General features: G+C 44.1%; 1 protein-coding gene across 3 annotated transcripts in view; it reads left to right on the forward strand.

Moving 5' to 3' along the window:
• The first annotated feature begins 2431 nt into the window (after positions 1-2431).
• P4HA1 (prolyl 4-hydroxylase subunit alpha 1) overlaps positions 2432-16808 on the forward strand; it is a 36628-nt gene continuing 22251 nt past the window's right edge. For all 3 annotated transcript variants that reach the window (XM_074924471.1, XM_074924470.1, XM_074924472.1), the window contains exons 1-5: positions 2432-2531; positions 9660-9776; positions 10670-10766; positions 13250-13401; positions 15772-15909. In XM_074924471.1, coding sequence (XP_074780572.1) covers positions 9689-9776; positions 10670-10766; positions 13250-13401; positions 15772-15909 — 475 coding nt within the window. In that variant the 5' untranslated portion in view covers positions 2432-2531; positions 9660-9688. The remainder of the gene's footprint in view (positions 2532-9659; positions 9777-10669; positions 10767-13249; positions 13402-15771; positions 15910-16808) is intronic.

Below are 16808 nucleotides of genomic sequence, written 5' to 3' on the forward strand. Positions count from 1 at the left end.
GAAAATCCCTAAGCTAAAAGTTTTTGGAGGTTGGGACAGTACTCTAGGCAGCATGGGTTAAACAAAGCTTTGGTGTAAGCACTGCAGTTGTGTTCTTATGAGGCCTCGTGCTTCATTCTTGTTTTAGATGGACCTTTCTTTTCATACCCTTCAGCTTAGGGCCTGTGGAGTACTTCTACGGGACTGCTCAGAAGAGATAGCATGTTGTTAGCCTTGTGCTTGCTACAGAGAAGACAGCGTTTCTGCAGAAAACACACAGGGCTTTGCAAATCTTAAAGTCTGAAAGCCACTTGTTCTGCTGCTGCTCTCTCTCAAGAAGCGTTCCTGTGGCACTTCCAGATAGTAAGTGCTTCTTAACAAGGTGCAGTGTAACAAATTGCTCTGCTAAGGCCTGCTTGAAGCTGCCCAGCCCCATCAGCATTGGACAGGAGGTGATAACGCACAAGTCCGGGGCACAGCAATTTACAAACAATCTTGTAATGCAACCGGAAGGTCAGTGACTGTGCTGGAGTTGAGGAAGGCACAAGAAAATGAGTAAATACTCTTTACCTAACTGTCAGAAAGCACTGGTAAGGGGGAGAAACAAATTCATGGAGCAAGATGATGCCCTGACTATTGGAAACAGCTCTTGATTTGACTGCTTGCTAGATGCCAAAATCCTGGGCTACTTTTAGCAGAAATTTCGTTGCCTTCAGCCCCATGCTGACCAATACAATACTAAACACATTAATAAACCTATTGTTGTTGTTCTCCACTGTCTGCCTTACTTTCTAAAAATATCTGAATAGTGCAAAAGACAATAAGAAAGCAGTGAATCTCGCTAGAAAGAATCTGAATGCCTCTACAGTGTGTGAGGTTTTGCCAAATCTCTAGAAGCTGCTCTTAAATCTCTAGCTAGATATTATGGACTCTTTGGATAACAGGGCTTTAACTAGATGCCTCAGCTAGAAGCTTGGATATCGTTCCAGTGTTTCCTGCTAGTTGTAGGAGTTGTATTTCTGTTGGAAGACGACCAAAACGAGAGGAAAGGAAGGCTTATTTTTTGATGGATAGTTCCACTAAAAACTGGCCTTCTTCCTGCTCTGGCGCAGCAGCGCTTGCAGTACTGGCAATATAGTTGGCTGTGTGGACACATCTGTGTCCACATCTGGACAAGAAATGACTAAATTCAGTTAATGTTGTTGTTTGTTTCTCATATGAGATATGTCACATCTCCCAGTCTTCCCCCAAATGGGGCATAACACCCAATGTTGTGATGTTTGCTCCTCAGAAGACATTGCTGAGGGAGTTGAAGCTGAGGTAACAGTTTAAGTATAGGGAAGAAATCTTAAGTTAATGGATCATGCTGCAACCTCCAGTTATCTCTTATGAATGAGGTGGTTTTAAGCTAAAGAATGCATGTTAGAAGGGGATTTTGACCCCTGCTGTGTCTTTGTCAGCACTCTGTAATTGTTGTGAAAGCTTTACAGCTAGGGGTGGCCAAAATGTCTGTCTGAAAAGGAAGATCAGGGGCCAGCTAGGCTAGTGAGGAGATGATTCTTTATTTGAAGCTCTCATCTAAAAAGAAAGAAAAAATTGCTTATGAAGGTCTTAATTGCTGGAACTACAATATAAAAATGCCTGGTTTATTTATGAACTCCTAGAAAGCAGTGAACAGTTCTCATTGATCTGTCATGGCCACCTCAGAAGCGGTGCTTGGGCAAGGTACTGTCAGACAGAAACCTCCTGAGCTGGGCTTTGCAGGAAGAGACTAGCGGGAGAACGGGCAACCAGCGAGGCCTCGGGTGATGGAGCAGGGAGCACCTGTGACACCGAGCGGGTGACACCGGGAGGTGCGAGGTTGGTTTAGCATCATTATTACTGATAGAAATTAAAGCACCAGTCGGAGAAAAGCGTGCTGAGACCTGCTGAGGGGTCCCGCCAGAGCACCGGGACCGAATATACCGCATCGGGCAACTCAGTCACCCGCCATGGGCCAAACCTGCCCTTTTTGGCTTAATCCTCCTCAGTTTTTAATTGTCCTGGAGGAGGTTCCCGTTTTCATCCATTTCCATCAAATTTCCGCCCCCTCTGCGATTCAGGACGGGTTTATCCCTACACACTTGCTGTTGGTGACCGGCCCCGGTGGACCCGGGGGGGGCAGTGGTCCCTAGGGGGGGACAGGGTGACCCCGGGGAGGGGATGGTGACCTCGGGGGGACACGGTGACCTGCGGGGGAGGGGACGGTGGCCCCCGGGGGGGACACGATGACCCCCGGGGAGATACGGTGAACCCCGGGGCCGCGCACCCGCGGCGCCCACGTGGAGCGGCGGCGGCGGAGCATGCGCCGTGGCGCGGCGGCCGCTGTGACCGAGCTCACGTAGCGCGCCGGCCGCCCGCCCCGCCCCCGCCTCGCGCGGGCCGGGGGGGCGTGGCCTGGGCGCCTATAAAGCCCCGCGCGGGGCCGGCCGCGCGCCGTCGGTTCCGCCACCGGGCAGCGCGCGGGTCTCCGCCGCCGCCGTGTCCCGCCCGCCGCCGCCCCCTTGGCGCAGGTGAGGCCCGGCCGCCCCGGTGAGGGGAGCGGGGTGGGTCGGGGAGGCGCGGCGCGCCCCGAGGGGAGCGTCGGGGTCCGGCTGCCGCGGCGGCGGCCGCAGCGGGGGCGGGGGTGGGGGCGATACGTGGCAGCGCTCCGCCGCCGGCCCTCCCGGCCAGGGGCCGGTGCCCCGGCCCTTACGTAACGGGAGCCGGCAGCCTCCGGAGGGGGGCGGGAGGGCGCCGCCGCGCCGGCAGGCAGGGCCCGCCCGGCTTCTCCGCCGCTGGCAGACTAAACAGTGCCGCCTCCTCCTTCCCCTCCTCCCGGGAGCTGCCGCCGCGCGGCCCGTTCCCGGCGCTTTAAACGCGGCCGCCGGCGGCTCGGAGCCCCCCCGCGCCCGTCCCGCCTCCCCTCCGGGGGTGCGCGGCGCAGGTGGGTTCCCGCCCGCCGGTCCCAGCCCGGCTTGTGGCACTTCCCGGGCACCCGCCTCTCCCCAGCCCGGGGCTGCGGCTCTCGGGGCTGGATGACCCGGAGCTGCGCGCCGCCGCCGGCCCGCTCGCTTCTGCTGCCTGAGGAGCTGAAGAGCTCGGGCACTGAAAGGTTTTGTGCTTGGATGGGTGAGGAGTTCCTTGGCATAAGGCGCTGCAGGGGCTGCAGCGGTTGTCACACGCTGTGTTTGTAACCGCGGGCGCTGGGTGTAGTAGCTACACCGTGGGGAATACGGCTTATCGGGATCTCCCTCTCTACTGCTTCGGGCTGGATGCAGCCAATTGCGTTATGTGACATTTTACATCTGACTTGGCAGTAAGTTGCAGCCTCGAGTTAGGTATCTTGATGGGTTCTAACCTGGCTAGAAGCAAAAACTTCAGCAGGAATTCTCGAGCGTGCTGTTGAACGAAGAGAAAACAAAAATGTCGTTTGTGCTTAGAGTAAATCTTCCAGTTTGCCTGAAAAGCTAAATGCTCTTAGTGGGTTACAGATCGAAGGTATCAAAAAGGGGTTGCCCAGGATTTGGTTTCACATATGTTTTCTTCTGTTGAATTCAGCAAGAGGAGTTGCAGAGGTGATCGAGTGCTTAAGTATTCACCTGTTTTGGATACGTAAAGATTCAGTCCTCAAGGTTTTAGTGAATGAATGTTATCAATTACAACAAGTAGATAAATGTGGCTTCTTACGATGCCAAAGACTATTCAGTAAGTGTGCAGACAGTTCTCTGGCAGGGGTGGAAAGTAAAGGCAATGACTTCTCGGTTCGTTTGGGAAGTGGAGGCCTGCTTTTGGGGTAAGAGATGTTCTCTGTCATCCTGTTCTGCACCCAGTGCTACTTGTGGATCATGGTTGGATATATTTGAATTCTTGAACCGTACTACAAAGCGTTTGATTTGACCTAGAGTACTTTGCACTGCTTCTTAATTAGGTGCTGACAGAACCAGAACTGATTTCCACCACCCCCCCTCACCCCCCCCCTCACCCCCCCCACCTCCTGGGACTCAAAGTATCAGGAATATGCCTGAATCTTGCTGTGCTAAGGAGTGTGAATTCTGCCATTTAAGCAGTGGTTGTGGCATAGGTAAGCATCTCTTCCAGCTGTTAATTAATTTAGAAGCTGAAGAGGCAGCACCATTTCATGAACTGCTGTCCAGTGGCAGTGCTGTTCTAAGCAGTTCCCCAGTTCTGCTTTTCACACGGGCTGGTTCAGAAATGAGTGTGTGGGGGGAAAATCACTACCTTCCTCACAGCTGAAAACAGCTGGTGTGGATTAGTTCTCTTTGCTAATTCACTGTGTAGCTCCAGACATGGCAAATTACCGGCACAGCTGAGCTGGTGGTGTGGAGATGGGAGCTGCTGCATGGTGGAGTAACAGGATGACTGTATGCTTTAAGAGCTATGTATCCAGCCAGAAGAGAGCAGCTTTCTGACCTGTAGAGATTTAAACATTGTTGCATAATGAATAGTTTTTAAATCTAGCATTTAAAGATACGATTTTGGGGCGTGCACATAGATTGGACAATACTCATTGCAATTTGAAAAACATAACTGATAGATAATGAGTAACACTGTGGAAGGAGTGAGAATAAATAGAGGTTTATGGGAGGAAAGCTCTGCCTCTGTTGGGGCTGATACAGAGAAAGACACTTATTTTGAAGAAGGTGATCCAAAAGAATATACTTGGAAAAAAACCTAAACAACCTTATTTGATCAACTGTGTCTGTTTAACCCAAGGAAAGACTGAAAATAAAGTCTGTGCTGAAACAGCATCTTTGCTGTCACTTGTGCTGTGTGTTTCTAGGCAGCATTCTTGCAATAACCTGAGAATGACTTTCTGTTCCCCTCGAGAGGAGTAGGTTTTCTGCTACTGCAGAACCACTGCCGGGCTACAGCTTCAGCCTAAAAGAGCTCTTCTCTGGTACTGTTTTTGAGCTGTTGATCATTGGGATTGTCTGGCTTTCTTTATAATCGCTCTTAATATCTGAAAACAGTCTGTATATCTCTATAGATATTCCACTAATCCTTGAGCAGAAGGATAAATAGGATAGCCTCCTGCTTGTTTTGTCTAATAAGTGCTCTGCTCCATCCCCAGTGTTCTTTGTCTTGGCTTAGAAAGTTAAAACAAATGGGCTCCGAGAGGGCTGTGTCCATACGCTCTTAGTCTGGAAGAAACCAAGGAAAGACTAGCTTCAGTTCCGTGGGTACACATCTGTGTAGGTACATGCCTGTTCTGTAGTCAGGCTCACGAATAGTGTCTTCAAGTTGGCAATAAATGATACTTAAAACGTGTCACCTGCTTGACTCTAAAACTGATTCTCATCTATTACTAGGTTATATTATATATGTAAGATTATATTACAACTTTGTCATTGACAAGAAACCTAAAACATGCCATGTTCTTTTGTTAGCAGCAATTCTAGAAAATCTTTCTTCTCTCACTGCTTAGATCTTAATTTTAAAACAGCCTTTAAATATCCTGTGCTAGAGAACTTAGGGACTGGATTCTGATGTTTGTTTCCTGTGAGACTGTTAAGCGATGATGGCAGTTAAATGTTCTTGGGACTTTGTACTTTGGGAAAGGTGCTTCCTTTTGAGTAGTGTTTCCAGTCACATCATGTCATGAGACTATAACTGGAGATATCCTTGAGACACAAGAGGTTTAGTGCAGTGACCAGCTATCGTTTCTGGTATTATACTCTTCCCCCCTCCAAGCTAAATTTAGCTCAGGTTAACAGATTTTTTTTTTCATTACATACAGTGGGATACAGTAAAGATTGTGGGAGTGGACCGCTATTTAAATCAGAAATTGAGGATCTTGGTGATACAGTTTTGACTCCTGGCCTTGCAGCAGACTTAATTTTGAGTAGGTCACTTATTTAGGTAAGAAATGAAGAAGCTGTTTTGGAATTGAGTTAGCTATTCCAGAGTAATTCCATGTTGAAGTACATCCTCAGTTTCCACTTACCTCATTTTCTAAGGATCCTGGTAAGCACCTAGGAGCTTGGAATTGGTAGTGGGGAGACTTGTGTAATAAGAATTTTCAGTTAAATGCTTCAGACTTCCATAACCAGTTGGCATGACCTTGATTGTCATGAGGTTATATCACTGTAGTTTGTTTTAACTTCACTTTCCCTTCTGCTTGCATGGATCCTACATGCACATCCACTCTCCTGTGACTTTCAGGTTTTTTCTACTTGTAGAGCAGAGCCGAACTCTTTAAGTTGTCCAAAAAACCTGCCTCTAAGTTTCAACACTTCAAATGTCATTTGTTGTGTATCTCTACTGTTTGGGGAGTTCTGTGCTGTGCTTGGCAGCATCATTTGTCTAGTCACTGCTTTGTTTTACTTGTATCTACATGTTTGTTTGTTCTTTGCTATTTTTTCCCCTTCTCTTTTTTTCTGCTTTGCCATGTTTTGCTGTTCAGAGCCTAGCGTATTTCTTACGGAATGTTGGGAAGCTCCTGTGTTAAAGCTGTCAGCTGGACTCCCACTTCTGTGTGTGGGGGTAGTGGATTCCCTCCTCTCTGAGATGCTCAACTGTCATCTTTGTGTTTGCCTGAGGGACACGGCTGGGGAGGAGAGTCAGACTGACAGGAATAACATAGAGAGGATTTTAATCTTGTTTTACTTCATGTCATTGACAGGAAGAAATTAAGCCTACTTATTTGGCAGCTTGTGTGTCTAAGATTTCCAGCATCTATCTTAACTGAGCTTTATTTTCTTTGATTTGGGAACCTGTAGCTGATCCCTCTGCAGTAGTTTTGAAAGCTGTGCTACTTAGCAACTGCTGTTAGGGCAGTGAAAGCCTGGCTGGCCGCTGCCTTGGGCTCTGTTTCCAACTCTCAGATTTCATCTGGGAGGGAAATAATCTTGGGTGGCTGAAAGCTATTACAGGAGTCCTTGCGAATGACAGAAAATCCGGAGACTAAAAGTAAAGGAAAATGAAGTTGAAAGTGACTTCTGGATGTCATCTAGCCTAACCTCCTGTTTGAAGCTGGGTGAGCTTGGAGGTTAGGTTAGGCTGCATGTGGGCTTGTCCTGTTCAGTTTTGAAATTCTTTCAAGAATGGGAAATCAGTTTCCCTGGGCATCCTTTTTCAGTGCCTAAGTGCAGTCACTGTGAGAAACTTTTTCTTTGTACCGACTGAATTTCCCTTGTTGCAATCTGTGACCATTGCTCCTCACTCATTCTGCCTGTGAAGGTGTGAGGAGGGAATAGGGTTGCAACTGCATTTGGAGTCAGCCCAGTATTGGAGCAGGCTGTAAAGGAAGGTAGAGACAAGGAAAAACTGTTTCCAAAGGGTGCTACTCAGACAAGCTTTAAGGCATCATTCTATTGTGCAAAGAGCCCTAGGTGGAGAGGAGACGTTGTTTTCATCACATTTTGAGTGTGTTTTTGTTTTGTTTGTGCTTCAGAAAAGTTTCATATTGATTAATAGTAAAAACTAAACTTTTTGAAGCTTTCCTTGTGTTTCACTGAGTGCAGTAAACAAACAGCTGAATGAATTCTGAGTACTGATAACGTGGGCAAATATTTATCATGTAGTAGAACTGTTTGTGCTTTGTAATTGATTCACAGATGTATTAGCTTGAGTGCTGAATGAGCAGGAGGCATTTGGCTTTCTGCAGAGCAAAGTATGAATCGAGCAGTGTTTTTAATAAGAGTACAGGTACACGTCAGCATCATTGCGCATGGGGATACAGCTTCAGTAAAGAGTGAATGGAAATTTGCCAGCATGAAAACTTGATTCCAGATGTGACCCATTAATTTACAGCGATTACTCAGTTGGAGCTTGTGTTTATTAAGACTGACATTAGTCACAGAAGAGGTAGGTACAGTTGTATAGCCCTTACCAGGATCCCTGGTTTATGCTGAAAACTAGGTGTTACAGGCTGGACGGTGGTATATTTGTTCACTGCATTTATAGGCTGGAGTTTCACAAGTGGGTTAAACTTGTGCTGCTACCAGAAACAACAATTTTGCCTTCCCTTGCTGTCTTTGGCTGCCAGTTTCTGCATCCAAATTGCCCTCCTGTACTGGCATGGATGTTACATGGCTCTGTAGCGAACCGTATCAGAACTGAACGTAGGGTAAAATGAGCTTTTGGGGGGAATTTTTTTTTTTGATGGTCTGATTCAGCTTGTTGCCTGGCTGCATGTGGAGGGGATGGGCAAGTGAGGAGGAGGTGAGGAATGCTGCTGTGGACAGCAGGGCTGGTTTAGAGCATCCGTGAGGCTGAGGTGCCTGACTTGACTGGGGAAGAAGCAGGACTCCAGGCTTCCCTCTGCAGATTTTTATTTTACAGCTTACTTTCTGCTGGTGAAAGTGTCAGAATGTTTCAGCCCTTCAATTGTGGTCATGCAGATTTCAGATGATTTACAAGAGTAGGAGGCTGTGCTGATTTTTGTAGGCTTGTATGAGTTTCCTGTTGTTCCTGTCGGTGCCAGTGAAACTGTGCTTGTCCTTCCAGGAGTCAGTCAGTCTAAACCCGAGTACTGGGCGCTCTGCTGTGCTAGAGGTGGAAGGGAAAGGAGGGACCCTTCAGGTGCAGTGTGAGGCGATCCTGCACTCCGCAGTCAGGAGAGTGTTTCCCATTAACACCTCCACTTGAGGGTGGGAAGGTTTTCCCTTGGGTGTGACTTCTGCATTTACACCTTCTTTGTGTGAATGGCACACCTGGTTATATGTTTGCTATCAGTACTATCAACTCGATCAAAACCATATTGCTTTCCTACCTAAATAGGCTGAACCGATTCGTAGGTGAACTTGCTTTGTGATGTTGCTTTTAATTTTTTTCCTTCGTTAGCTGTCTTGCTAATTCATTGGAAGAATTGTAAAACAGTTTCCATCAGTACATGTGGTGGTTTTAATTTTTGACGTGGTTTTAATTTTTGTGAGTAGATACAATACGTGAGAGTTTAAGCTTTTGTGTTTGGAAAAAAGTAAATCTTGTGAATTCCAAGACAGCATAATTACTTTTAAAGTATGCAGTAGCAAGGAAATCCTAGGCTGTTAAAAGGATTCAGGATCTTTAAAGGCTGAGAGCTTGGCAGCTCTTTGTGGGAGAAAGCACTGCCTGTGAGCCTGCTATGGACTTATCCAGGGAGTAACTATGAACCAGCAGACAGAGAAGCCTTTTGTATCAGGTATGGAGGCTGGCTTCGTGACTGTGGCAGCTGAGGAGCAGGAGCATGCGAGTAATTCACTCTGTGGACTGGTTGTGTAGGGTTTGCATTTTGACCTGTTCGCCTGCCCTCTTTCTGACTAATCAAAGGATACATTTTTTTCACTTGGTGGATGAACTTGATAATATGTATATTAACTTGGTATTATGGGTTTTTTTTTCAGTGTTTGATCTTGTGTTTTCTGGTGCTTTTTGTGAAGTCACTCTATCTGCAGTGTCTCACATAACAAAAAGACGAAGAGTGCTTGTGAAGACTCTGTCCCCAAGCTAATCTTTCTCTTACCACACTAGACAAAAGTATAAGAAAGACTGCAGAAGGGCATCAGTCCTCTGTTATCTAATCTGATAAGATTCTGCTACCACAAGAACTAGTGGCAGCCCCAAGAGAATAAGCTGTCTCTTTTGAAGTCAGATTCAAGTCTCTGGTGAATAGGGATATTTTATATTTTTTTACCTACTTGATGTTTCTTTCATAGGTACGTGGTGAGGTGACAGCTATTGAACTATGGCATTCAACAAGATATGGTGTTCCATAGCCCTTGGACTTCTGCTGCCTTTGTCTTACGCCCATACGGACTTCTTCACTTCCATTGGTGAGACATGTCTTGGTGTATATGCTGTGTAGCTGAAATAATTTCTTGATGGCTCTCAAAACTGATTCTGCAATGACGTGTTAATGGCATCCAAGGCTAAATTAGTACAGAACTAAATCCACTTACTAGTTCCTACAACCTGATTGACTCCTTCCTTTTGGAAGAAACGTGCTTTGCGTTGTCAGTCCAGTTAGTCTAACGATCCAGGCTTTTTCATTATATGTTCTTACAGGTATTGGATTTTAAAAAAGTTTTGGTGTGGACTGTTGCACATATGTAGAAGCAAGCAAAACAGCTTGTTGAGGGTACATAATGATACCAGTGTATCAGCCTACTCTCTCTTGGGTTCTGATGGCCTGTGACACAGCTGAAGATGTGGACTGTATCGCTTCATGATGAGCCAGTTCAGCTGCCTGCTTGCAGGAAATGAAGCAATTATTAATTAATAACAAAGTCTGGTAGGGGACCCATTGAAGTCATGCAAGTGGTCTTAGAAATAAAATGCTGGATTGGTATTGTATATCAAACATGAAGTCTTTGTATATTTCTGTAGCTTTGTCTTTATTTGCTCTACATTATGTATGCTTGGATGAAAGATTACTCTGTTGCAACCTATTTCCTTTTCCAAATGAATCCTAAATTAGTTCTAATAATAAATATGTGATATTACATTAATTTCCATGGGAACAAGCTTGGTCCAACATGAGATTTTTCTCCTTCAAAAAAAAGGCAAGAAGCCTTACTCAAATATTCTTTCAGGATTAAGCAAATACAGAAGAACTTCAGGGACGAAAGAACTGAAAGAGGGGAAGAAAGTAGAAGATGAGAAGAATGCCTCTCATTCTCAGTTTTTTTGTTTCTCCTTGTCTAACCAAACTCATTTGTTTTTCTAGGTCATATGACAGACTTAATTAATACAGAAAAAGATCTGGTGGTGTCACTGAAAGATTACATCAAGGCAGAAGAAAGCAAGCTGGAACAGATCAAAAAGTAAGCAGCTTGTTTCATAATGCCAATAGTTAATAATTTGAGTCCACCCTTATGTCAAAAGCGCTTCCCAAGGCTGATTAAATTTGTGGAATTTTTCCTCTGAGGCAGAGCTTAAACTAGCAGTTTTTGCTGAGTTTTTGTCCTAAGTTATTACCTTCAAGCCATTGATTTGTTCTATGCAGCTTTCTAATGACAAAATCTAATCAACACAGTTTCTGTACGATACCTTCGCTTTAGGATTCCCGCTTGCACACAGTTCCCAAGGGGACATAGTTCTTTGAATGACAGTTTGCTTAGTGGAAACGAAAACCTAAGAAGTCTCCAGATGAGTGTTACAAGGACTGCAATAATACATGAGATGCAGAAGCACTAAAAGGTGTTCGTGTGGCCATATCGCTCATCAGTGGCTAAGCAGTGAATAGTAATAACCCACTGCAAGAGCAGAGTCTCTTTCTATGTGCTATATTTAGATTTAAAAGTAAAATAAAGCAAAATAAAACTTTCTTTACTGCTTTTAAAAATAACAAGAGACCTGACCATTGCCATTACTGTGTCGCTTAGCTCTATAGGTGTGGGGACTAGAGCCCAGTAAGTCAGATTTTATCACAACTAGGAATAAAAATTTTCTATCACTGAACAGGATGGTTTCCCAGCTTTCAGAAATCTGTATAAACCTGTCATGAGGATGTTTAAACAGTTTTAGATAGATGTATGAATTTTATTTTAGCCTCTGTGTATTACATTCTACCATCCAGGAAGAAAGATACTTTTGTTGGGCTGTATTTATTTTTACTGCTTAAAATATAGAGTTGGAATTGCTGACAGGTTTGGAGTGTTGTAAATATATTATTTGCAGCTGCAAAGTAAGATGGGAGCATGCCGATTGGACATCTAAAAGTGTGCAAATACAGCTTATCATATAAGCATTGCAGCTCTGTTTTTATTATATTAGAGGTGCTTGCTGTCAGGTCAGAACTGTCTTGGAGAGATAAAAGAACCTGGAAGAAATTCCAGCATCTTTTGAGTTTGGGCTCTGGACTTTGGCTGAAGGGTATTGGTAGCTTGTGTTGACTTAAGCTCAGTGAAAGTTGGTAGTTCACTGAAATGCAGAGGATGGCTTGTGGTGGAGGCTTTTATGAAACAGAAATTACTTGAAAGAAATCCTGGCCTTGTGGTTGTGGCTCACGGTTACGCTGGCTTTAAGCTGCTGCTGAGGTTTGGTAGTCTTGCCGTGGGAAATGTGTGATGGATATTGCCATGTGCAATGGGAATGCACAATTTGACAAAATTGATTTTTTTCAGTCTTTGGCCTGCTAGAAGCTGGAGTTGGTCCACAGGAGCACTTCGAGCACTCCATTTTGGAAGGAACCCTTTCTCTCACGTTGCTGCTGGCAAGATCCCAGATGGGCTGTCAGAGCATAGGAAAGCAACTAAAGGCAGTGTGGGAAGAGTGAACACAGTCACAAACATCTACCTGTCTTGGGTAAAGCAGGCAAAGTTAATTCAGGCATTCTAAAGTCTGGAAGAAGCTGAATGCTGTCGCATGTATAGAGTTCCCTTCAGGCTACAGATTTTTTATTTAGTTTATATTGGTGTTGATGTTTGGTATTGTGTGGGGTGTGGCTTTTTTAACTTTAATTTATCCTGTTTTCAAGGCGTTGCTACGTGTCTGCATGTTCTAGATCTGCATTGCTTTGAATGGAGAGGGGAAGTTTTGTTTTGCAGACATGTAGTAGCATAGTGCTGGTGCTGCTAGTATGACTGATGGGCTTCCTGATTTGAGTCTAGAGCAGGATCCCTGGATGTTTCCATTGCAGTGATAGATGAACAGCAGGAGTTGTCAAAAGGTGCGCTTGTTTCGGGGCTCACTGCAGTGGTGAATAGCTTATGGCACTGACAGTGTTAGAAAGCTTTGTGGAGTCAGAACTGTAGCACCAGAAAGTTGGTGTGGGCTCCTCATTTGGGAGCACAAGAACTACTTTTTTTTATTACAAGCTTACAGTATGGAAGGCGGTTTTGTGGTGGCAGGCAAGGGGCTTGTTGTAGAATTGAGTGTGTGTGTAAATGTAAAATAATTTGAGGCAAGCATTGAACTACCTTTTTGTAAACTTGAGAAAAAGGAGCATTTAAAAATAGAAGATCAAAAATGTGGGTAAAGCTTTGTTTTTGTTTAGTCCTGCATGAAAACTTGTAATGGATCTGCTGGCATACTGCATTTGGTATTTGTAGGAAGGAGTTCGTTCAGCAGTGTTCCAACAAAGACCACAAGAGCAACACAAGATTTAGGCTGCAGCTGAGGAAGAAGATTTAAAAAAAAAAAAAGCCACTTCTGTTCCTTCTAGGAGGGTTTTATATATAGATAATGTAAAAGCTTGCAATTTGTGTTTTTGTTAGCAAAGACTCTTGAGTAGCTTGAAATTAGTTTTATAGTGCATTGGCAGACTTTTACAAGAGACTTTAATGAATGTATATCTTCACTGTAGATGGGCAGAGAAGTTAGATCAGCTGACAGATACTGCTACGAAGGACCCAGAGGGGTTTTTGGGCCATCCTGTAAATGCATTCAAGTTGATGAAACGGCTTAACACGGAGTGGGGTGAGCTGGAGAGCCTGGTTCTGAAGGACATGTCAGATGGTAAGTGTGCCTGTAGTAAGAACAAGGACCACGTTGTAACTGCATTTACTCAACTATGTCTTTCACATGTCAAGGTTTGAATCAGAGTTGCAAGTCTGCCTTTGAGGTGCCTTCATAAAAAATAATCCTAGAAGACCTGCCATTTTCCTGTCAGTGTGATATTATTTAAACCTCATGAAAACTGATGTTTAAACTGAGTAACCTCCTTGGATGCTTTAAATTTTGTGAGTGATCAGGGCTTGCTTTGTGTGATTTCAACTTCTTGCAAACTAGTATTTTTAGGAAACTTCATCTCTAAGTGTGATGACTGCTGAACAGAAAAAAAGGAACGAAGCTCTTTGGAATGCAAGACATGTAGGGCTGTCTTTAAGTATGGTCAAGTGCTATGCTGTTGATATGCCTGCAGTTGTTAAGGTCTGCTGGTTTGAAACTTGAATGTTGTCAGAGACTGAGTGTTTGTGGAACTGATCTGCCTTAGTCTAGTAAACACTTTGCTTCCTCTTTTCTTCAGTAAGAGAAGCTTTTCAGTAGGAAATGGGGCATAAAATAGCTGACTGGAAAACACTTAGCAGAAAGGAAGCTGGGGTGATTGTATTTGACCTCTGAGAATCTGTCTCAACAACTAATACCAGGTGTATGTGTGTAGTAAGAAAAGGTAAAAAAGTGAAGCTTTCAGAAAAGACCCAGGGTTAGTCTCTGATAAGGATTCAGCACATACAGCTTCCCTGTTGCTGCTGTGAGGGACTGACTGTGCCAACTGAAAAGGCTCTGTGCCTGCTGGCCAGAAGTCTGGACAAGTGCAACTTCAGTTCTCCTTCTGAATGGGGGCAGAAGTGGACTGACTTGTTTTAAGAAAATAGTCTGGAAAAAGGAAAATATTGGGGGAAGCAAAGTGTAGTAAAAGAAAGGATGGACAGGAGTGAAAGGATATGGTGTGTTTTTTAAAGCAGGAACACCTTTTCATAAATGAATAGTGTTACCAGGTCTGAATAGTTAAAAAGGACTACTAGAGTGTGGGAAAAATCACAAATTCGGCCAGTTCATTACTTTTTGGATGTCTTTGCAGCTGAGTGTTGCATGCTACACTTTGTCTGGTTTTGGTCATGCTACTTAGTTTTCTGCTGGTGGATATTAGATGAACTTAACAAAAACATCATATTGACACTGTCCTTAGCTAACACTGTAAAGCTTGTTGTACTTCTGGATCTTGGGACAAAAAGTTTGGTTGAGTAGAAAAGTTCCTTTTCTGAAAATGCCAGTGGCAGTCCGCTTGTTTAAACAGAGGTCCTCATGGCAGCATTTGCTGTTCCTTTTGGTGGCTGTGTGTACTAGGTTGCTGCTGCTGCTGCCCTCCTGGCTTTCTAGAGTCCTTTTGCCCTCAGCAGCAGCAGCCCACCAGCCTCTTGGCTCTGCAGGAGCAGAAAGGGAAAAACAGTGTCAGTCCTCCCACTGCGGAGAGGATTTTGCACTAGCTCTACAGGAGGGGGCTGATCAGGTAGCAGCAGTAGTAGCAGTTGTGTGTGTGCTCACCAGAGAGAAGTGGGAACATTTCATAGCAGGGGAGATGATAACATGTGACTCCAATAATGGGGGAACAGGTCCTAGAAGGAATATTTTTTACTTTATAGAATCTCTCTGTCTTCTGTAAACGTCACCCCAGTGCTTCTTTAAAAATTCTACAAGCCCCCAGGTTTTTCTTTTTGATTGTTCCTTTACTTTCTTGTCACACACAAAAAAATTGAAATGCTAATTCTTCAGCATGCACCTTGAGTTCAGTTCAGAGTTGTGTGAAGATGGATCTTAAGAAAACTTTTTAACTTTGTGTGTTTCTCAAGTTTCTATGTAAATATGTTAATGTCCACAGAAAGCAATTAGGTTCATAATGGCTGCTTCACTTCCTAATGTCTTGTCAAAAGGTGTTTGCAGTTAGACATCAGTATTTTTGGTTTTCATCTTTTTATTGACCAGACTTAATCTTTACACTACTATTTTTAGCACTGTCTGTTTTTTTCCTCTTCTAAATTATTTGTAAAATCCATGTTAGTAAATGAAAAGCCTTTAGGAAGGCAGATTGAGTGGAATGGCTGCAGAAACTACCAATGTATTATCTGTAACGTTCTCCATGTGTGGGTGGTCTTCGTTGTGTGTAACTTTTTTAACCTGTTAAGACAGGAATAGTGCCTGTGTAAAACTGCAGCGGTACTCCTGTCCTTTAAAAACCAACTTAAAGTGCTTGTAATAGCTCTTCCTGACTTATTAATGGCCTTTCCTGAAATGTTAGCTTTCCCCAAGGTAGGGGGTCATTTCATGCATAGAATTTATTGAATTCCTGGGACAGAGGAAGCCACATTGTTTCCCTGTCTTTCCCAGGCTTTATCTCCAACATGACTATCCAGCGGCAGTTCTTCCCGAATGATGAAGATCAGACTGGTGCAGCAAAAGCCCTCTTGAGGCTTCAAGACACATATAATTTGGACACAGACACCCTTTCAAGAGGAAATCTTCCAGGTAAGAGCCAGTGATACTATTTTCAGAAGACACTGTGAACTTTTACTACATGTCCTGTGTAGTGTGACAGTAACAATTAGGAAAGCATTTGAGCTAGTGAAGAATTTGAGAAGCGGTGTGATGTGGGTTGCTGACCGTAGGTTGATGTAGGTGTCAGTTTTAATTCTGCCACACCTCAAGAGAGAGGAACCTGTTGCTTCAGGCTGTGCTGGTGAAGAGGAACCCAGGAAGAGCTCACCCGCTCTGGTATACTGTTGGGTCTGGTGCTGTGCTGGTTCTCTTGGAAGCTACATCCACTTGGCTTCCCTGCCTGGTGGGCTTTCTTCTGCCAGTACACTGTCCAGGGGCATGTGGATAAAATGGGCTGCACAGAACACAGGTTTCTTTATGATTTGACTCTCCTTAGTCCTATCATTCTCCTCGCTCTACTTGCATGCTCATTTTCTGCTTGTGGTAGAACTTGAAAATTTCTTTAGTTGAAGTCTGCATCTTTCTTCTACTTATGGTAAGATAATGTAGTGTTAATTGTTTGTAATAAAAAAAATCAATAACAATCAAATCTTGCCTGGGTGAGGATTTTTCTTGTGTTGAAGTAGCTGTGCATTGACAGATACATACTCTTATTGCACAATACTATGCATTTTAACAAAACAATTCTGTCATTTATTACCCTTTTCCCTCTCATGAATAAGATGGACCTTTCAGATTGGGAGTGACTGAAGTTTCTTCAAGCTTAAACTTTATGGAGAATATAAACTGAAAACCAAAAGATAGAGTGCATACACAGACTTGAGCTTATGTGGCATTACCTGAGGTGATCTTTAATAGGAGAAGATACACTTTTTTCTTGTTAGAAGATTCTGCTGAGTTTTCCTTGTTTCCTCTGTTTGAAAATAGTA

The sequence above is a fragment of the Athene noctua genome, chromosome 21 (assembly GCF_965140245.1).
Source record: "Athene noctua chromosome 21, bAthNoc1.hap1.1, whole genome shotgun sequence".
Taxonomy (NCBI): domain Eukaryota; kingdom Metazoa; phylum Chordata; class Aves; order Strigiformes; family Strigidae; genus Athene; species Athene noctua.